Consider the following 22,876-nt stretch of genomic DNA (forward strand, 5'->3'; position numbering starts at 1 on the left):
GTGCTCCTCCAGATGCTGAGGCTCCTGTTTATCTTAACAGCTGGAAGTAGGCCTCAAGGTTTTGGTGAATGTGCTCTGTTCCCTGTTATGTCTTTGGATCTCTCAAAGTCTGCATCTTTTCCAGAAGGGATCCAGCAAGGGCACTGGACAAGGTGTTGTGCCACTCACTGACAGTTAATCATGGGAATGTCCTAAGCCAGGTCTTTTCATCTGTGGAAGGAACTGTGAATCCTCAATATTTTCAAAGATTTGAAAGCCTCTTTTAGGGACAAAATGTGTAAATAAATGCTAGGTTTTATTGTTATGGTGCAGGTGCCTCACAAATACTTTAGATAAGTGTCTAAGAAGTGCTAACTGAAAGACAAGGTGTCTGTCCATCATCTCCCTTCCACTCCCTCCCCCCACCACCATTTGACAGACACGGCCTCATAATGTAGTCCAGGCTAGCTTGGAACTTGCCTTCTAGCTCTGGGTGCCTTCAATCTCATGGTTCTTCTGCCTTTTCTTTCTAAATGCTGGGATGATAGGCTGTGCGGCCAAGTCTGGCCCTGCTTACCCCTTCTGAGTATCCACTTCTGCCACCATAGTTTTAACCCCGAGGAGGGCCGTGGAGATGGCTTCTCTAATCTTATCATGGCCTCTTTAATAACATTATAGATACATTAATGGTAATTAGTTTAAAAGAAGGGAAAGTAAAGCAGAATCGAGCTGCACAGCATCTTGATGCAGTGTGGCTTTTAGGAAGACATTTACTGACTTTAATTAAACAAAGTACCGTTTGCTCTGTCAGAGACCTCCTCTTTGGCTAAAGCAGGTTCTTTAGGAACAAGGCAGAGCGAACCCATTGACTTGGCATTGATCATTTGCTCATCTCTAGAAGTTTATTGTAAATGAAGCGGCATTTACTGTTGCGGGGTATTCCTGGAATTGCTGCTATAGTTAGAAGTAAGTGATTCTGCGTGACAGGAATGACATACAGAAAAGCTATAATTCTGACTTGTTGACAGGGAAAAATGCAAGTTTTGTATTTATATTATGTCATTCTTTTGGCTAGACTCCAGCAGCTTTATAGTTTCTTGCTGTGCTCTCAGCAGAATATTATCCAGGTCCAAACGAAGTCCTGGAGTCTCTGGAGAGACAGAGAAAGTCTTTCTGTAATGCTATGGGTAGGAGGCACTGGTGGTGCAACTGGAAGACAGCAGATGGTTTTCCTGGCCTGTGTGTGTGAAGACCTTAAGAAAGTTCCATGTCCAGGCAAGGTAGGCCTGTGTTGAGTAAGCAGAACACTGCTATTCCTCCAGGGTGCCTGCCGTGCTGGAGTCGTGGGCTGGAACATAGTGAGGGTGGGGCAGTTAATGACTTTGCTGCTTTTGTTTGTTTTGAGACAGAGTCTTGCTGTACAGACCAGGTTGACCTCAAACTTACTTGTAGCATATGCTAGTCTGGAATTTGTAATCCTCCAGATCTGCTGGGTACTAGATTATAGGCCTATGGTGCACCACTCTCAGCTTGATGGTTTCTTTTTGACAGTACTTTTAGAAGACTTGTAATGAGATCAGTGTCCTGGGTGGATGTTAGACTGAAAACTACTAAACAGCCAGAGAAGACAGGGTGGTGGTGATTGAAGGGTGATTTCTTACCCTGTGGAAAGGGCAAGGTCCTTGAATCAGGAGCTACACATTAGGACTGCTGTCACTCGTACTGATTAGCCCAACACAGCTCAGACTTTCTGCAGATGGAAGTTCCAGTGGTTTGCTCTGTCATAAACTGTGAAGTCATAAACTTTGTGCTTATTGGGGGTCCTCCTTGACTAGAACTGTATCTGTAGCTAAAATCAGATGAACAGAAATTATGGTCAAGATCAAGGGTTTCCTGAGAGTTGAATTCTGTTTTGTGATATTAAGCTCCTGCTAGTCCTGTGAGGTAGAGCTTATTTTTATCTCTTCACTGAGAGTATTGAGGTTTGAGGATGTTAAGTAACTTGCCTGGGAAGCCAGATTCAGGTCATTCAGGTCACTAGAGCCCCAGCCTTTGTACTTAACCTTCGGCAGACTATACTTCTGGGGCCAGGATTCTGTTTACTCTGCCTTCTTCTCAGCAGGCTCCCAGCCCAGAGTATTAGAAATTTTATTTATATGTATAATTTTTTTTCATTTTCTCTGAATTTTTCAACATTGTATTGGTATTTTCTGCTTTAGAAATGTTTTTGATTCCTTAATATAATTCACTGTAGGTAAGATAATATCTTTTTGAAAGTCAGTATTTAGTAGAAACTAAACTCGTAACTCAAAGAGAGACTGCTACATCTGCCTCCCAAGTGCTAGAGTTAAAAGGCATATACCATGGCACCTGGAAAGACAGTATCTTCAGTGGAAATAATCTAGGACATACAGTGTTTTATTTAGATTTTTATCATTGATTTTAGCTATGACTCAGTCTTTTTGCTAGACAAACCTGGCAGTAGCCTTTGGCTCAGATACATATGACGATAGCATTCTGTAACATTAGAACTGTCTAGTTCAGTTTCTGTTTTGCCCTCCATCTAAAATTCAGTCATCTATGTATCCCTTATACAAATATTAAAAGTTCAAGAGCTATCCAGATTGTCATATAGAAGTTGCTGGAACTTTGCCTGTTTGGAAGTGGTTTTTGAATTGGTTGTATTCAGACTCATGAAACTGTTTTGTTTGTCTGACTTGTCCATCAGTCAGAAACTATCAGAGATACTTGCCACTTGCATAAGACTGTGATAAAGTATTCGAGAAGTCTATAGAACTTCTCCGATTTCTCTCCTGCATAAACCAGCACAGTAACTCTGTCACTGAATGAAGGTTATTTTTCTTTTAAATCTTTGCTTGTATAATAGGGAGACAAGTTCACTGCTTTCACCCAGACACTATGGATTGCTCATCTTTGTTGGTCCGGATTTTCTAAGCAACTTGACATTTATTTGAAGTCCTTGGTAAAGGTGTGTCTTTTAAATGATATTTTATGATTCCTGCTGGATTGTGTTTCTGGCACGGCAGACTTTCCCTTGTAGTGAAAAACTCGACTTGGTTTCTGAAGCCAATGAATGGTTTTGCTCCTTTTCTGCTTTTTCTACAAGTGATCAGGTAAATCACAGTCTGGCTTATTTTGACATGTTTCTTGGATGAAGCCATTGTACAAATGTAACACCAAAATTACTTGTCATCATGGGTAGGGGCAGCCATCCTTTCTTGAAAGTAGATCCACAGTGCTATGCTAGAAGAGCTTAGTACAGATCTGAGCATGGTTTTTAAATGCTGTGTGACTTATTTTTATTATTAGAATGTCAGTTCTCTGAGAGTTCATTATATTTATTCAGCATGCAAAATGTCAGAGTAAATTGTGTATTGTCTAAGAATCCCATAGCTAACCTTGTTTCTCAGAGTTCAGACTGTCTCACAAATCTCAGCTTCAGCACCGGAGGTTAGTTTGAAGATGAGATAAACTGTGATTCTGGATAGTGCTATTTGCAACAGATAACAAAGACTGGGAAACACACTTGTCATGATTGTAGGTTGTCATGGCATCCTGGTTGTAGGAGCAGATTAGTGACTTGTCTGGACCTTAAAGCTTGTGTGAAGCCCAGAGAAATTCTGAGTCTTCAGATTAAACTATACGGGCTAATGGCACAAATTAAAAAGTTTTAAGTACTAAAAAGGTTTGTGTAATAGCCCCCATGGAAGGAACCTTGGCCTGATGGGACTAGTAAAATCTCTTCTGCTCTAAAGGGCTCTGAGTCTGTGAGCCTTTCCTGGTTTAGGGCAAGCTTCTTAGTGTTTGAAAGCAGAGTTCCATACCTTGGTCAAGGCAGGCAGCTGTGTCCTTAGCAAGTTTTGCCCATGCCCAGCATGAAAAGGAATCTTGTAAATGTCCCCAGACTAGTGCTTTCATTCCAGGCCTTTACACATGCTGATGCTTCTGCTCAGACTGCCTTCACCTGCTGATGTTTTTGCCTTTCCTCTCTCACTCTCTTTACAGTCATCACATTTCAGTTCTGTGTTACTGCGTCCCTGAGCTCCAGGCTGTATCAAACTGTGTATGCTGTCTGTCTGTGTCTCTCTGTCTGGTTCTACTGTTTTGCAGGTGATAAGTTCCACATGGGTAGGGACCAACTTGCGCTTTTCCTAGTTAATTCATTTTCTGATATGGACGTTTGCTTCCAAGTGTCTTAAGAATAGCCATCATGCCTTTCTCATGCAATGTGAGTGGAAGACATCTAACTGTGATATTTGAAGCCCTGATTCTGCACAAAACACAGAATTATCATTTAGATATTTTCTAATGTCATATGAGACAGTGTATCTACTCATAGTCTTCAAGCACTTGTCATGTATTGTTATATTTTTAAAGCTAAAGGGAAAATGATTTGTTATTTCAGTATTTTTGAAGGTACTTATGTCCTAGTTGCCAAACATAAGTTGTCACATCAAAATTCACACACAAAATTTCCTTCCTGATCTATGGTCATTACTTTTTTAAAAATGTATTTTATTTTCTGTGGCTAGAATATTTTACTTGAGTGTATGTTTAGGCATCGTGTGTTTCCCTTGGATTTCAGAAAAAAGGTATCAGATCCCCAGAATCTAGAGTTATGAATGATTATATGACACATGTGGGTACTGCTGTGTACTGAACCAAGGTCCTCTGCAAGAACAAATGTTCGTAAGTACTGAACCATCTCTCTAGCTCCCACCATTATTAATGTTACTAAAGCCTCAAACATTGCAGGAAAGATTCTTCTACTATCTCTGTCCTGTCACCAAATGGGTGAGAGGAACACGAGAGGTCTTGAGTTTCTTTCTTGCTTTTGGGTTTTTGTTTATGTTGTTTCCTGTGGTGATGATGTAAAATGATGGAGACTGCTGCTAACCACCTTCATCTCTTGCTTCCTCATCCATCTCTGCCATGCACTGGCCAGGCCTGTACTTTTCTGCAAAGCAGATTCTGGTAAAAATGTGCTAAGTAATAAATAGAAGCCAACTTTGAATCTGTACATTGATAGCTTCGTGTTGGCAAAGACACTTTGTAGGGATGAGCTCCTTTGGTATCTGCACGGTCATTCCTGGCCTCGAGAGAAAGGCATGGATGGCTGTTCTTAGGACACTTGGAAGCAAACGTTCTGCCTTCTTTTCTTGTCTCTGCCTTCTAAGTGTCTCTCTCAGTCATCACCTACCTCTTTCTTCTAAATGCAGTTCCTACATGTGTAGGCTCTGCTGTTTCCTTAGTGGAAAATGTCTTCTTATTTTCAAATCTAGTTACCTCTGAATTGATTTATTTTTGTCTCTAGATCAGCTCTGAATGGGCTTTGGAAGGTAAAGAAGAAAATCCAGTCTGCTTTTCAGGAACACTGGACAACCGAATAAATGCAGGTATGCACATTTGCCTTGTTTGTTTTAGTGTTTGAGGCAGGGCCTTACTTTGAAGGCCATCCTGTATGAACTTGAGATCCTCTCACCTCAGCCTACCCAGTGCAGAGATTATGGCTATACTATTGCACCTGGCCTTAAACTGTGACACTCAGCCTGTAGGACTGTCTGTGCTCTGGTCTGTCTGTCTGTCTGTCTGTCTGTCCTGTATATTATTCATTCCCAGTGTTGGATATGCTGGCTTAAACAATTCCTTCACAGCAAAAGCTCCAGAAAGTTGTAACCTCTCCTGATAGCTACACTGTTACCAGTATATCATGTGTTCTTTTTCTATGCTTCAATATATATTGCGTTACTCACAGGCCCCTAGTACACTTGTGTCATCCAGTTTGGTCATGTAGCTTTGTGTCTACATTTTCAGCAGCTGTAGAGACACCTTGTATAGTGGACCCTCTCCTGTCAGAAGTTATCAGTGGGCATTTTCTTGCTGTTGCCAATAGCACTGTTCTTTGTACATGTTAAGTTTTGTGTGGATACATGATTATTTCTGTAGAGTTACAGTACAGTTTATAGTCTTTGGTTCTTCCTCTGTTGTAGCTATAGAGAATATCTAAGACAGAGGTTTCCTTTGTCTTAATACTGTGAAGCAGGCTTAAAATACTGTTTATTTCCATCTTGGTTTTTCAGTATGATCAAGTTAGGGACTCAGTGTTGGGCTTTTTTGCCTGCTTATCTGAACTGTAGGGTAAGTTATTAGCTTAGTCTTCATCCTAATTTCAAGTAGATTCTGGTTTTTAGGTTATTTGGGATATTATGTATTAAAATTGAATACCTGGATAGTCTCCCTTTTAAATTATCTTGCTTCCTATCACAACAGCTAATAGACTAAGCAAATAGATTTGGTCCTGAGAGTTACAACAGGATATGCTGTGTAGAACTCTCCTCATGTTTGGTGAGTTCCTTGTATCCTCTCTAAGTGCCCACTGTAGGCAAGCCTCTGTACGTCATACTGGGTATAAAAGACGAATACAGCTGTTATGCTCAGGGATTCATAGCACAAAGGTGTATGAATTCAATGACCATAATACCCGTGGCTAGTATGATATAACTTTAGGAGCACAGGAGAGATGGCATCCAGCTTAAGGGTACAAGTGGGGCTCGGTGAAGCCTTCTTGATGGAAGTGCTAGTTTCTGAGGAAAATTGAACTTTGCTATGAAAGCTAAGTAGCGAGTGTATTTCACTAGTGGGATCAGTATATTCAAAGATAGCACAGAGGGCTTAGTGGGTGGCATGAAGGGACAGGGATACCTGGTGGCCTGGGTTTCAAGCAGCTAGAAGTGAGAGGAGATGGGGTGAGAGGCCAGACAGCCAGGAGTCTGTATAACGAGTAGTTAGTGGAGGATCTGATCTGGCTTACAGAGATAACACTTGGGCACTTATGTGAAGCTGGGGCTGCCAGGAAGGAAGGAAATACTTTGAGGACAGGAAAATGGTTGGGAGGTCATTGGTTTGGGGCAAGGGATGGAAGGATATGTGGGGTTCCCCTGGCTCTCTTCCTCCATTGCCCTTGGCTGGACTCAGTATCCGGGACTGCTACTTTAGTCCTGGCTCTCTTGTTTTGAAGGCCTTGTGAGTGGTTTTCCTGCAAAGAACTTACCTATGGGTCTTGCCTTGCATGAGATGCTTGCCCTCCTGCTTCCCTCCAGTGACAGGGACCTGTCCCCAGTCATCAACTTTCCCATGTGATTTATAGTGCCTAAGTAGTACTCACTTTGTGTACACTGCCTCAGATGAGGATCTGAACTAATGCCGAGACTGGAAAGACTAATTCTTTCTGTTGGTTACTTACAAATTACGTTCATGATTCCAGCAGAGGCAGCAATATTCAGTCCTTTACCATCAGTGACTCCAGATGAGAGCTTTTTCCAACTACAACTAGTACGCAAGTAGAGAACATAATTCAAACCCTGCTTAAGTTATTCTGATTGTTGAGAATATAGTCGGACTGCTTAGTTACTGTGCATAATTAATTATTTCTATGGTTCCATCTCTTATAAGTTCGGGCCTCGTTGGTATTCAGAAAGGAAAAGGGTAGAAGTTCTCACAGATGCCCGCTTACTTTCCTCCATAGCAAACAGCATATAGACTGACTATGTTGCCTGCTCTTCCTTCCTGACAGTATCTAAATATAAAAGAGGACTGCAATGCCATGGCTTTCTGTGCTAAAATGAGGAGCTTCAAGAAGACTGAGGTGAAGCAGGTGGTCCCTGAGCCAGGAGTGGAGGTGACTTTCTATCTGTTGGACAGGGAACCACTCCGCCTGGGCTGTGGAGAGTATACCGCCGAGGAGCTGTGCATCAGGGCCGCCCAGGAGTGCAGTGAGTACTGGCTGCAGGGCTGGGAGGCTGCAGTGGGACACTGTAAGAGCACATGTGGAGTCTCTCCTCTTTTTATTTCTGCTGAGAACAAGGTGTGAGTTCTGGAAGCCAGGGTTCTGCCTTGTTTCCTAATCCTGGACCTTCACTTCTCATGGAAACATGTGCATTTCTCCTTTATCATTAATGAAACAGCTATAGAATATTAAGGAATGACCCTTGCCTTCTGTAAGGCTCAGACTTGGGGAACAGACTCAGTACATAGCCCAGGCTGGCCTCAAAGCTGTATTCTTCCTGACATTGAGTGGGTTACTGGGATTACAAGTATTTACCATCACATCCAGCCAAAGCTCGGTTCTCTATTCTCTCACAGCTCTGTAATTGGAATGACATCATCACTAGCTGAGGTTCTATGCAAGTCTGTATGAGATCAGTAGTTCTGTTTCCTAATGTATTGCTGAGTATTCTGATTCCTTGAGTTTGGCCCATTCTTCCCTTACCTGGTCCATTCTGCCACTTTGAAGTGGGAATTTTAGGGTTGCCCTGTGGCTTGGTCATGCTAGATTGTGAAAAGGACACAATCCTTTTTAAAAGTGAGATTGGTTTATAAAAATGCATATGTGTGAGAATGTCATGATGAAGCCTTTGTATATTAACCTAAAAATTAATTTAAAAAAAGAAAGCGAGACTTGTTTTACTTAAAGTTAGCCCATTACCTTGCTAATATGAGAGACCAAAGCACCTAACAAAGTAAATCTCCTTTCATCATCCTCCAGCATGGAGGCGCATGGTGTTTACCCACCTAATTTTATATGGAAAGTAAAGTAAAGCCCTAAATCCATAAAAACAGCCACCTATCTCATACATTAATTTACTGAAGTTCATTGGAATAAACGCTTAAAACAGGTGGGTTTTATAGTTGTAAATTGTGTTCCAATAAATGCGATGAGGTAACTTGCTGTGATTCGGGAGAGCCTGGGCCGTGCTCTGCCTACCTTTAACTTTGAGTGCGACATTATGGTAATGTTGTAGACAGTTTAAGATCTTGCTAGTAATATAGCTTGTCTGGAGGCCCTATTTACTTCCCAATACACATCTTTCTGCTTAAAGTGTTTTATGTACCAGAACACCAACAAAAGGGGAGAATTTATGTTACAGGGGAAGAATATGGTAGGCTCTTACTACCCTAGTACTACATGGGATGAAATGGACTGAGCTCTGTGGAATGTGGGGAAAGGAGGCCATATTTTTAAGTAACTCTTGATAGACAGTCGTTTGTTACAGTCTGACATAGGGAGTTATCTGTTTCTCAGTCCAGCATGTAGAGAATAGATAGTATCTCTTCTGTTAATTTGAAAATACATAAATACTGAATTTTTATAGCTCTCATTGGTAATTGCAGTAAATGGTGTTGGGACAGTGTGCTTTCCTTTACATTTTCACCTAACTTTAGTAAAGTTTTTCTTTTAGCTTTCATTGTTTTGTCTCCTGATAGACCCAGAAGCAAGGCGTTTTCTAATCTAGTTTTCCCACCATGCTGGTTATTATTAAAGGAGCAGATAGTGGAGTGGGAAGGCAGAGCACTGTAGGACCAGCTTTGTTAAGAGATCTTCCTGTGAGTTAATGCAGATAAATACATTTATTATAGTGTAGAGAGTACTTAAGTGTGTTTAATTATTAATTATAATACATTTTAATCACTGACAAACACTTTGTTTATTGTTTATTCTAATATGCAGTTTGTATGGTGGCCAGAAACAACTTTGCATGTAATAATGTATAATCACAGTGTCAGAATTGTTTAAACAAATTATAAGAAACAGATTGAGGAATTCCTACCTTCCCTTGAAGAGATGTTTTTTTCCCTTGCTGTGATTTAAAAAGGGCACATCAGATGGGCTCTGTGGGCCTCTGAAATAGCCCTTTTTTCTTTTAATCCAAATTTGGTAAGACTCCCATAATGAGAACTGTATCGTTTTATTTTCAAATGGCTTTAATTTGATTTGCCAGGAGCTACAATACATGCTCCTGGGGAGTTGTGATTCTTGATGCACATGATTAAAACTCCCTGAGTGAACATAGCTGAGAGATGCATCAGTGCTGAGAGGATGCAAGTGACAGAGATTGTTTCTGGATGAGAGTTCCTTATCTTTGTGTATGTTGCTCTTTGGAAACAGATGACCAAGTGCATCTGCCTGTAACTTAGCCGTGTGCTCTCTTCTCAGGTATCTCTCCTCTCTGTCACAACCTCTTCGCCCTGTACGATGAGAGCACAAAGCTCTGGTACGCTCCGAACCGCATCATCACTGTGGATGACAAAATGTCTCTCCGGCTCCACTACCGCATGAGGTACAGCACACAGAGCTGTACTCTGTCAGAGGGTTTACTCACGTTGCCTGGGACATTGTTTGGCCAGGGGCCCCAAATTACTTAGGAAGAAGTACTATAGTTACTCTATTTGCTTGCTTCTCAAACGAGAAGGGACATCTTCCATGTTGCAGTGTGATTCAGAGTGAATTTGATCACCTCTCACATTTTATAAACATGATATGAAGATCGTTTAGATAGAATCAAAGCCTTCTAGCAAAGTTTTCCACATGATGAGTCATGGTTGTAGGTTTAACATAATGGGTTATAACCAGCACTTGAAAAAAGATAGAAGGAAAGAAACAAAACACACACACACACACACACACACACACACACGCACACACACACCCTCCCCCAATATTCTAAGGTCATTGTATTTTAAAACTTTTGAGTTAAGAAATATTTGTGTGTGTGTGTATCTGTATATGCATATGCATATACTAAGTTATGATATAAAAATGTTTCCTACTAAAGGCTGTGGCTAAGAAGCATTCTGTATACCACCTGGAGAGGTAACAGAAATAAGTGCTCAGTCCTGCTCTCAGGGAGTGATGCTTTGATCCACCCCTGACAACAATGGGCTCTCATTGCTTTTATGCTTTTTGTTCTGATGAGCACTTCACTCTTCTCCCATGTCAGAGACTTTGTTAACTATCCTAGGTCACACAGACAGTTGGTTCTTCCACTGGCTCACATCTTTGACTTTGTAAGTGTATTGAGGAAGTGTATGTGGGAATGAAACCATTTTAGATGGCAGTAAAGCATGAATTAATGTTTGCTTAGCCATGAAGCTTATAAGCAGGCTAGGCCCTTTCTGAAAAGAACCTTGATCTGTGTAAATATGGCTAAATCAGTAGATCAGCTCAGATGCTAAGAGGGTTCCAGGCCATGCTAGAAACACCTGCCACAATCTCTGGGGTCTCCATAGTACCCCATCTGTCGCCTTTGTTACATTTTGGTTGTGCAGCACCATACCAGTCTAAGAGGCTGAACTCTCCTCTTCTGGTGCTCAGCTAAATTCTCAGGTTGTAGAGAGAGTTGTGTGCCCTGTGAGACTCTTGCACCAGTTATAGGGGACCCTTTAACCCTTCCAGCTGAGCCTTCTCAGTATGTTTTGGTTTGTTTTTCTCACTCTGATCTTAATTCCCTCAGCCTGTGAAATGGACTTGCAGCTGGAAGTTTAGACAGGGACATGGCCTTGAGGTCTGATTCTTTCCCAGTGGGCTTTTACACATAGATCACAGTCCAGTATGGCAGCATGTAGCATTTACAAAGGACCCAAGCTTGCCTAACTCAACCCTCCCATTTTCCAGAGGAAAAGCTGATGAACTGCAAAGAGAAAGGAGTTGGTGAGGTTCCACATCTAGGAAACCATCTTGGTAGTGCAGCAGGTGCTTGTCTTCATGGCTGCCTGTGGCGTTTAGCTGCTCCCCATTCTGTTAGCTGCCAGGAAGTACAGGAGTGCTGTCACCTGGACTTTATACCTGCCAGTGTGCTTTAACAGGATATTGCTTTGTTACCACAGTTTCTTTGAAGCTGGGGAAAGATTCCACCCTCAATGCAGACATTTGCGGTACAACAGTCTACAGAGAGCTTGAAAGCTGGTACTCTAGCCACTGAAGAAGTTACAGTAAGAAAACAAGTCTAGTGATTGTCGCAGGGCCATCCCAGCTCTACTTTAGGAAATATTCTTGCACTTTAGGCATGCCTTTCTGTTTTTACTTAATGATGTAGATGGTAATTTATGATATATATTAATGTAAGACAGCCTTATTCTTGTTTTCAAGGAAAAAACATGAGTGAAAATCACTGACTTCAGTACAATTCTGTAGAAACTTAAAAAAACTTTTCATCAGGTACAGAGTTTAAATGCAAACTTAGAATGTATAGTCATCTCTAGTGTCTCTCTGGAATTGTCAAGATGGCTGATGTGTTGCTCTCTTCTTCCTTCCCCATCGTTCTGTAAAGGTGTGTGCACTTGGTGAACACTGTACTCACTCGCCCTCCATTTTAACTGTTACCGTATTATCAGGACTTAAGTATACAAAGTTCAGTAAGCAGCTTGGTAACTTTTTTAAATTTTACAGTAAGTTGATAGTTTTGAGAATTTTACAGTTATGTGGGAGCTGACCTAGTCAGTAGAGTACTTGCGAGGGCCTGAGTTTGGATCCCACCCACCAACATACAAAGCCAGGCATGGTAGCATGTTACTTTTCTAGTTTTGCTCTATTAGCAATTAAGAAGTTTTTAATATTGATAATCATCTTTTATTTTTAAATCTGGAACACATCACAGATCTGCCTGTCACCCTTGCACTGGATCCATGGTAATAATCTCTCTATCGTTCTGATTTTAGTATTTATGCTAACAAAGCAAGCACCGGCTTTTTTTTTTTTTCCCCAAAACAGATCTTGCTAAGTTGCCTAGGCTAGCCTTGAACTTGCAGTCTTCCTGCAGAAGCCTTACAAATACTGGAATTGTAAGCACCACCATTGAACCTGGCTTACCAGTTTGAATGCTGAAGGAGTGTGCATGGGTTAGATTGTTTCAGAGAGTACCTGTCCTCAGGGCTTCTCTCAGAAAGCTTTCGGGAACCTGCCATGCTGAACATAATGCTTGTGGTCCTCACGTGGTTTTTACCTACCAGAATTTACCTGGCTTATGTGCCCTTCAGTCAGAGGCTTGGTTGAACCTTTGTAGATTTGTAAGCAGGTAGTTCTGCTTCCTGCTTCTAGGAAGAATGGAGCTTCACTGACTCCTTTCTCCTGTGCTCTGTTCTTCTTGTGAGGAGTACTATAAGGCCCAGGCCCACATAAACATAAGCCACTGCATTGGTGGGTCCCCTTGGGTCCTCCCAATTGAAATATGGTCTCCTAGAACATATATGGAAATTAAGGGGATAGTCTGCCATCTGCTTTGGAGACCTGAAGTAGTTTGTGCAGCTTGTGGTTGTTATCTGCATGCAAGACACTGAAGCCCATAGTCAATCTCCCAGTTCCTTTCATGAGCTAAAGAGAAGACAGGCTGTATACAACCACTGAAAGCTACAACATATTGTTTTTTACCTTTAAAGTAATAGTTCCATCCTGTCCTCCCCTTGTTGACTGCTACTCTTTGAATTTGTTCATCACTTGTTTATCTGTGAAGCACATATTTAGCACCTGCTGTGTGGCTCTGGGGATTTGGTGCTGAGCAAGACAGCTGTGGCCTCTGCTGTCAGGGAACTCTCACTTTGCCCACACCATTTCAAAATGTACCTGTTTGTTTCCTGGCCAATTCAGCTCATCATCTTGTTCTTGCAGAAGCATCTTGCCTCATCCAAGTACTTGTTTGCTGCCTGGGTTCTAGAGTCAGGCATGTTCAACATGTAGCCTGCAGGTTGTGTGCATCTCAGGATAATTATGAAGGTGGTTCAACACATTTGTAGATAATAATGCCATATTGCAATATCAAAAGTTTCGAGTTCTAGTGTGGCATTGTTATGCTGGACAAGTAAACATGTTGTTAAGGGCTCACAGTATTATCAGGCATCCATGAAATGTGTATGTTTTATTTTTAATCACATTAAACTGAGCATAAGTCAAGCTGTAAAATGTAACTCTTGACAGATATTTATAGAGGAAAAAAGAAGTATGTGGGGCCTGTGAATGCTGCAGTGTAGTTCTGTTTATGACATGTGTCCCACTTCCTGTTGTTCTGTATTATTGTGGGGCAGAGAACTCACAGAGGGCAGAGGCTATGCCCGAGAGTCCTCTTGTCCTGTGCTGGCTCTGTTGTTGTCAGACTTTAATAGCAGCTCTTTAGTGTGGGAGCTGTTCATTGCTTCTCAGGGAAATGGTTGTTTTTCTCTCAACTTACTGGCACATTTGGGAGAGAGCCCCAGACAGAGCCAAGTCTGTAGCCTGAAGACAGCTGGGCCACAGTGGCTCAGCCATCGCACAGCTTAGAAACTGTTCTGTTTCCCCAACAGGCCAAAGTAGTCGTGAGTCAGGTTTGGAGGGTTAGGTCACCTCACCTCAGTGAACGTGAATTTTTCTCATCTGCACAGAGGAAACAGTGAAGTCTGCCTGCAGGTTTTGCTGTTAGGAGTAGGCGGCATAGAGGGTAAAGTGCTGCTCTCTTTCAGCATGTCCCCACACCTGATATGTTTGTGTTTCCCTTTGGAAGCTTTGCTCATTGTCAAGTACATCACCAATTCAATAACAGCCATCTGAGACCCAAGAAACACTGCTGTGTTAGTGTTGATTGTTGGACAGAACTTGATTTCAGAAATGGTAGGACCAAAATGGAAAGACCTTGGGCAGGACAGCCAAGCAGAGCTAGAGCTGTGAAGTAACAGCTGGTTGTAGGTGGCAGGTGCTGTTTTACCTAGGAAGGGTGGTAGGTGTTATAGAGGTCAGAAGAGTTGTACTGTGACCACCAGGACATTACTTTATCCTCCTGTCTAAGGAGGTGCTGAGGTACATTGTGACAGTGTCCTTGGAAACGTGAGAAGGGATGTTGGCTCAGGGTGATGAGGGTTGAAGATGCAAGGCTTGTGTCTTCAGTTTCCTCAGGGCAGTTCAGCTTCAGCAAGGACCACTCTGGATAGACACCTCTCCCAGATGAGCAATCCAGGGACTCCTCCACCACAGTTGACATTATTAAACTGTCTTTTAGGTTTTACTTTACCAATTGGCACGGAACCAATGACAATGAACAGTCTGTATGGCGACATTCTCCAAAGAAGCAGAAAAATGGCTATGAGAAGAAAAGGGTTCCAGAAGCAACCCCACTCCTTGATGCCAGTTCACTGGAGTATCTGTTTGCTCAGGTAGGAAGCCTGAGCCAGGAAATCTAAAGTTTGTGAGGAGCATGAAGCCTGGTGGGGGGCTCAGATTCCCTGTGGAGCTGTACTTAGTGGCACTTTATGGGCTGTTCTGAGTTGTTGTTGCCCAGGTGATTGGGAAAAGCAGGTCACTGGGAAGTCGGAAGGCTCCCAGCTGTGGGTCTTCCACGACAGTCACTGCTTTCTACCACTTTGCTTATCAGCTGTATTCTACATAAGAGGGCACAGAGTAGCCGTCAAAGGGAAGTGAGGTAGCAGCCAGGCCAAGAGAGGCTAAGAGGTGCCTGGAATTGCATTGTTCCAGGATAGCTAGGATGTTTGATGTGATGCTTCCTGGTTTCAATGTCAGTTTTCTATTGCACCATGTATACTGCATTTGGAAATACCATATTGCCTGTTATTTATAAACCACTTCTTTATTCATCTGATTTTCATCTTCCTTTTCAGATACCCATTATAAATACTAATCTGGCTGGACATGGTGATAGGCACCTGAAATCACAGCATTTTATAGGCAGAGGCAGAACTGTAGCAAAGTTGAGGCCAGCCTGGTCTGTACACACACACACACACACACACACACACACACACACACACCCTTAATTCCAGGGCAGCCATGGTTATAGTGAGTCCTTGTCTCAGAAAGACTCATCTTTAATGGCTTCATATCAATTTATTGATTTAACATTATTTACTGGGTGTCTATATCTTGTTTGCTTTTAGCAGTTGTATTTGCCAAGACACTGGGTACTTGGATGAAACAGTACGGTTTCTTTGTGTACCTGTTGTATACTCAAGTTAGACATCAAGAAACAGTGAGTTTGTAAATGATGCATAGCTAGTGCATAGGAAATCATGAGGGTCAGGCGTGGTGTCTCATACCTGTGAAGGGCGGTAATTCCAGCACTTTAAAGACTCATGTTGTGAGTTTGAGGTTAGCCTGGGCTACACAGAGAGATTATGACTTAAAAAGAAAATAATAATAAGAGGAGAAAGGGACAGACTTTAGTGATGGAGCCTGTGGAGTGGCGTGAATTTGGAGAACTCACTGGAGAAAGAGTGCCCTGCTTCGACGATGGGGTCACCCTTGCGTTAGAATCTCACTTCCGGAGGATCAGTATCAGTTACTGTGGGTTAGAGTGCCCACAGTCAGGTTCTCCCTCCTCTTCCAAGATCTCAGCATCAGATTTTTCTGCTCCTCAAGTACTATTGGTGTTAATTCTTGTTCTTTCTCAAAACGTTGTGAAAATAGCCAATGACCTTACTTTACCTGAAAGAAAAAACTACTGTGGGCAGAAAGAACTGCAGCCTATCTCACCCCCAACCAAAGAAAAGCAGAACAATAATATGAAACTGAAGTGCTGCCAGGGAAAGTGGCTGAGAAGTTCACTTCCTCGGAGAAGAAAAACCTAGCAGAGAGTTGGTGCAGCTGTTGTAGTGTTGAGGAAAGTTCCCTGGAGTCAGGGTCAGGCTTTCTCTCAGCCCATCACTCCATGCATCTCCTCTATGTGACCTTCCTTTTTTGTAAGCATCTAACATTAGTGCTTCCTGTTTCTCTTCTTCAGAATCGACCGGATGTGGTGCTTAGAGTTAGATTTCTCCCCTAGTAGGACTCTGACAGGGCTGTTGTAGGACTGAGGTGGTGTAAAGGAAAGACTCACATGTCTGGTAGGGAGGCTAGGGGAGAGTGAGTGGGAGCCTGCACTGCTCATTAGTGCTCTGAACAGGGCTGGCTCTGGGTACTGGTTTTAGTCTCGTTTTTCATATTTTGTCTTTTTGTTTGTAAAGTCCCCGTTGGTTTGTGGAATGCTGTGTTCCTCCCTCCATCTGTGAGATACTCTCATGACATTCTTCTGTACTAGAAATATGACTAACACATGTGGAACAAACTAATGGTTTGTGGTAATAATGTATTGTGGAATGTAACTCCTTGCCCTTTCTCCAAACCCATAATAGTAAGTGTTTATGAAATTAATTCTGCCAGCTTAGTGTCACCTGTCTTGCTCTGATGCAGTTGAGACCTAATATTCACAGTGTTTAGGCATTATTTATTAGAAGCCCCATGAAGGGGGTTTGTAAATTTGTGCTCTTCAGCACCTTGACAAGTACTTAATAAATACTAAATGGGTGAATGAATGAAGTAATCTAGAGAGAGCATATTCTTAGCTGCCTTGTGCTCCATTTTAGTGGAAACGGCCTTGATCCCGGAGACACACTGATTCTTCTCTCTGCTCTGTGTGTGGCATTTTGGCTAGCTTTCCTCTCAAGGTCAACATGGTGGCTCCTGAAGCTTAGGTGGTGACTCAGTTTTTCTTTTCTCTGCTCCTAAGGGACAGTATGATTTGATCAAATGCCTAGCTCCCATCCGGGACCCCAAGACGGAGCAGGATGGACATGATATTGAGAATGAGTGCCTGGGGATGGCTGTCTTGGCCATCTCACACTACGCCATGATGAAGAAGATGCAGCTGCCAGAACTTCCCAAGGACATCAGGTATGCCTTCCTGACAACCCAAGTGGAGGGTGGGGACCTGTTACTGATTTGGGACATTGAAGCATGGTCTTGCTGTCTGTAGTCCCGCTGGCCTCAAACTCATGATCTTCTATCTCAAGCACTCCAAGTACTGAGATTATAGGCATGTTCCACCTCACCTACCTGCAATGTTACTTTATATGCTTTCATATATGTTGTTTGCCTGCTACACTGTTTTTCTGACATCTTTCTGCATGAATCAAATTTTTGAATATTTGTACCAAATAGCACATTTAAAATTGTGGCCTGATATGTTTTATGCTAACTAATAATCTCAGAAATGTGAACTAGAGTGAAATGTCCAGGCAGATGAGTGATCTGCATGCCCTCCATACTTCCTGTCTTTCCCACAGTGGCACTGCTGGCTGTTGGAACTGCCTTCTTTAATCTGTACTCTGTGGCCTGGGAGCTGGGACTTCTGATATGAGGGATGGTCGGTTATTCATTACAGAAAATTGTATTCAAGTGTGGTTTGAGATTAATATTTGGTCTATATAATTTCAGCCCATCTCTAAAATTGAATCACCCTTCCACTCACCAATGAGCCGTAAAAGATAACACCAGCTGGGCTTGGTGGCACATGCCTTTGGTCCCAGCCCTTGGGAGGGAGAGGCAGAGGCAGAGGCAGGCAGATCTCTTGAGTTTGAGGCCAACGTGGTCTACACAGCAAGTTCTAGGACAGCTAGGATTACATAATGAGACCTTGTCTCAAATAATAAATAAATAAATAAATAAATAAATAAATAAATAAATAAGACTGAAAAGAAAAGACAATCCCATTTTAAAGACCTTATTTACAAAGGACACTGCACATGCCAGAGCTCTTGTCTCACATGCTTGAGCGCCTAGTTCCATCTGAAGTACCACAGAAGTGGGACTCACCCCCAGGTCCACTGCTTCAGTATGAAAGGAGAGTTATTTGTATCTGTATTGTTTATGAGAGTGGTATGTACATGTCATGAGGAGATTTCCATTTCTCCTTGTGTTGGCCAGTGTTGAGTCACTCCTCATGCAGGGCTAATTAGATACTTTCCTAGTCGCTGCTTTTGCTCTTCTGTGTGAACTTCACTCTGTGTCTTATTTTTTCAGGAGGCTTAGGTAAGTTGACAACTATTCTGTAATTCTGTTACATTACTTTTAAGAGAAAAGCTATACTATTTGCTAAAGATTGGTCTGAGAATTCACAGTATGCCACAATATTTTTATAGAGATTCTTAGGGCCAGTTTACCTTTGCTTGTCCCCAGTGGACCTACTCTTTCAGGGTTATTAGTCATGATCTTTTTCAGACTACCTCCTGCCTGTTTAGCGTGGCCATGTGTTGAGCTCTGATTGCTAGAGAGCCTGGGATAAGTAATAAAGCTTAGGGGACTTGTGGATCCCGTTAACAAACTGGGGACACAGTCACTGTTTTGTATTTAACATTTGTGAGTTTTTAATCATTTTCATAAGAAATTATATAATCTTTATAGAATAGTATGCAGATAGTCAGGCAGCATAGAGTGTCTTAATCTCAATAGGAGAGTAAGGCCCAGCCTGATGCTTTCCAGAACATTCTAACTCACTCTCAAGCAGTTCACTATATGATTGAGGATAGCCTTGAACTCCTGATCTTCTTACCTCTACCTCCAGTTCCCGAGTGCTAGGGTTACAGATGTGAACCCCATCCTAATGCTCAATTGTTCCAATGCATATGAGTGTGTTCTAATGTACACAGAGCACCAAAACTAGCAAGCAAAAAACCTAGATGACTCAGCTTTTCTGGCTGCATTGTGACTCAGATAATGTGACAACATCTGTCAGGGGCTGACATTTGTGGAACTCGTGATGTTGTGCCCTCTCTCCGTCAGATTTGTATCTATCTGTTTATAGTTGTTTACATCCATGGTCCTCTGGGAGTAGATGTTGTTTTCTCATTTGCTTGAACAAAAAGTCATAGAGGCAGATTTCTAATCATTTCTTGCTAACCTGTATATAAAAAAACTTATTTTCTTTTAGCTACAAGCGATATATTCCAGAAACATTAAATAAATCCATCAGACAGAGGAACCTTCTTACCAGGATGCGAATAAATAATGTTTTCAAGGATTTCTTGAAGGAATTTAACAACAAGACCATCTGTGACAGCAGTGTGTCTACACATGACCTGAAGGTGAAATACCTGGCTACATTGGAAACTTTGACAAAACATTATGGAGCTGAAATTTTTGAGACTTCTATGCTACTGATTTCATCAGAAAACGAATTGAGTCGGTGCCATTCGAATGACAGCGGCAATGTTCTTTATGAAGTCATGGTGACTGGAAATCTCGGGATCCAGTGGCGGCAGAAACCAAACGTAAGTGGGTGTGTCTGTCTGATGAAAAAGAAGAGACTATCCGAGTTGTCACAGGAGTGTGCTGTTGAGCCTGTCAGAATCACCTGTTCGCATAACCTCATCCTGTAGGCTTCATTGAATCAACTCAGCTGGAGGCCACATATCACTCATCACTCACACCAGAACTGTGCCACAGTTGAGGCAAGAACTGAACCAAGGCAGGCTTTGGTGTCATGAAGTAGATAACAGCCTCTGTGTTAGGAAGCTTTGAATGTTTGCTTTGGTGTACTGGGGGTTGACTTAAGGGACTTGAGCATACTGCATGTTCCTCCCTCACTTTACTTATAATTACAGTGCTGGAATCAAATCTAGGGTCTGACATGTTTAGGCATGTGCTCTGCTGCTGAGCGACATCTGCAGCCCTTTGTCTTTGTCAAATGAGGTGATAGCATGAGTTGAAATCTAAGGAGACATGTTCAAATTTCAGCTCCACTCCTTGTATTTAAATGGGCTTAGGAGGGTTATTTTACCCAAGTAGGTGCCTAGGATTCATCTGTCAATTGTAGATACCATTCATTGTCTCTTAGTACCTGGAGGCAGGTATTGATCAAGTTTCTGTGTAGGTACTTAAATCTGCCAAAGCTCAGATCTCATAGATAACATATACAGCATTTTAATGTAATTATTACATAGCCTTCTGTACACATTTGTTATCTCTAGGTTGCCTTATAATACCTAATATTATGCAAATAATATAGTTACACTGTACTACTTAGGGAATAATGACAATAAAAGAGTCTGTGGCACATACACAATATTACAGGCCTGACATTTCGCTCATTGGCTGTTGAATCTGTACACACAGAATTGGTAGACGTGGAACCCAAGAAATCAATTGTTTGACTGCAGTTACTATAGTCGATTCATATGGTTGTTGAGTTAGATGGTGCATTGACACCGAACCTGCCTAATAATAACTGTTGACTGAATTACTGTAGCCGCATAGTTATTACTGCAAGTAATATTAAATGTAAGATAAATTTTCTCCTCCTGCCTTATTTTCATGCTTAAATAACAATACCAAATTACCAAGTGCTTTCTGCATATTAGTTAACATATAGATAGGCATATGCCTAATCTCATGAAGATTGATACTAAAAGTTTTGATATTTTATGACTGGGAAATGGTACCTCAGAGATGTCAGGAAGTTAATGTAGAATCTGACATGCAGAGCTCATGCTAGTCAGCTGGATGACTTTGTGCAGGTGTATACTTCAGTGTGTCAGTTGTTGAGCTATGACTTCATATCATCTCTTGAAGCCTCACTTCAGTCCTAGGAAAAAGTCAAAACATTGGTATTGGGAGGAACTTGGGAAGATCTGCTGCCTGGCTGGGCACACTGTCAGTCTGGAATTGAGGAGGTCTGAGGCTGCTACATGTCCATTATGTCCTCTCCAGCATCAGCATGCATATTATAAATCGTGCATGGTGCTCATCAAGGACTCTTGGAGAACGAAATCCTAGAGTTCGCTGGTAGGGCTCCATCATTTGTTTCTAAGCCCATGAGTCCCTGTGTTTCTCTGACTTCAGGCATGCTGGCTATCTCTTCTTTGAGCCTTGGCCCTATATGAAATTGATAGAAGCACTGACCTTTTGCCAACAGAAAGTGAGAAAGCTTACAAAATCCTGTCACTTTTGTTATCTTATCAGGTTGTTCCTGTTGAAAAGGAAAAAAATAAACTGAAGCGGAAGAAACTGGAATATAATAAACACAAGAAGGATGAGGAGAGAAACAAACTCCGGGAAGAGTGGAACAACTTTTCCTATTTCCCTGAAATCACCCACATTGTAATAAAGGAGTCTGTGGTCAGCATTAACAAACAGGACAACAAAAACATGGTAAGCCAGCTCTGGAGCTGCCCAGACTGGATGGGCTGGTGAGAAAGACTCTGTGGCACATGATTTCCAGAGTTTCCTGTCCTTAGTTAGAGCTCCTTGACGGTCCCTTTCAAGCCAGAAGTCTCATTGCCAGGCCCTTTCAGTGTTGGTTCCAGAGTTACATTGGCACATCCCAGGTGCTTGGTTCTTACAAATGTCCATTTGCTTTAGGGCTTGTTGGCCACACAAAGACATTTCAGTGTCAATATTTAGTTTATGAAAATAAGTGAACAGTGGGTCAGAGAGATGACCCAGCAGTGAAGAGCAATTGCTGTTCTTTCAGAAGACTCCAGTTTGCAAGCCAGCATACATGTCCTGTGACTCAAAACTATTTGTAACCCCAGCTCTAGGAAAGATGACGCCTTCCTCTGGCCACTGTGGGTACTACACTTGCACATGTATGGCAGGCACATACACATTGAAAGTGGATAAGAAGGAAAAAGAATTACATCAATTCTTTATTTATTGTACCATGTTGAGGTGGTAGTTGGAGGCCTGTCCTGGATAAAAAGCTTGCTGCTTGGTAGCTCTATCCTGGCACTGGTACCTTATTTCTTCCCTCAGTTGCTTCTGCTGATCTAATACCTCCCAGACGCCACCTCCCTAGAGAATCTCTACCTCTCTGGAGTCTCTTAAGAGCATTGATCCACTATAAAACCAGACCCAGACTCCAATCCCAGAAAATACCAGCTGCCCACCTTCTCAGCACACTTGTCAAAGAGCAGTAGTAGGGGAGGAGAAGGAGCTTTACAAGGACCAAGGTCCCAGAAAGCCCTGCACATGCACTAGGACCCCAGAGTAGAGCTGGATCCAATACCTGGCCTCTTTGCCCTGGTTTTGTTGTTGTTGTTCTGTCTTTCTGATGTTTGGGCCACTCTTGTGTACCATAGGTGTTTTCCTGAAGGTTATTTCTATAGACTTTGTCTATCCAAAGGCTGTCTCATACTGTTAACCATTACTTAATCTCCGATTTTAAAAGGAAAAGATAGAGCCTGCAGAGGTGCGTCTCTGAGAGAGGTGGGTCATCTGAGATGAGATTGTGGGAAGCCGCACTGGACTCACAAGTAGGCCACAAAGCAGCCCCATTGGGGTGTCAGCACACCCAGGGCTCTAGGACAGCAG

General features: G+C 42.2%; 1 protein-coding gene and 1 non-coding gene across 2 annotated transcripts in view; one reads left to right on the forward strand and one right to left on the reverse strand.

Moving 5' to 3' along the window:
• The window catches only part of Jak1 (Janus kinase 1), a 111,136-nt gene that overhangs the window by 61,335 nt on the left and 26,925 nt on the right, over positions 1-22,876 (forward strand). Inside the window, exons 2-8 of the mRNA XM_028778756.1 lie at positions 5,315-5,396; positions 7,574-7,772; positions 9,995-10,118; positions 14,799-14,952; positions 17,298-17,461; positions 19,497-19,836; positions 21,527-21,715. Coding sequence (XP_028634589.1) covers positions 5,391-5,396; positions 7,574-7,772; positions 9,995-10,118; positions 14,799-14,952; positions 17,298-17,461; positions 19,497-19,836; positions 21,527-21,715 — 1,176 coding nt within the window. The 5' untranslated portion in view covers positions 5,315-5,390. The remainder of the gene's footprint in view (positions 1-5,314; positions 5,397-7,573; positions 7,773-9,994; positions 10,119-14,798; positions 14,953-17,297; positions 17,462-19,496; positions 19,837-21,526; positions 21,716-22,876) is intronic.
• LOC114630567 lies at positions 12,413-12,519 on the reverse strand. Its single transcript, XR_003712838.1, has one exon. It is a non-coding gene; the product is annotated as a U6 spliceosomal RNA (small nuclear RNA).

Source organism: Grammomys surdaster, unplaced genomic scaffold, assembly GCF_004785775.1.
Source record: "Grammomys surdaster isolate TR1022 unplaced genomic scaffold, NIH_TR_1.0 341, whole genome shotgun sequence".
NCBI classification, from domain to species: domain Eukaryota; kingdom Metazoa; phylum Chordata; class Mammalia; order Rodentia; family Muridae; genus Grammomys; species Grammomys surdaster.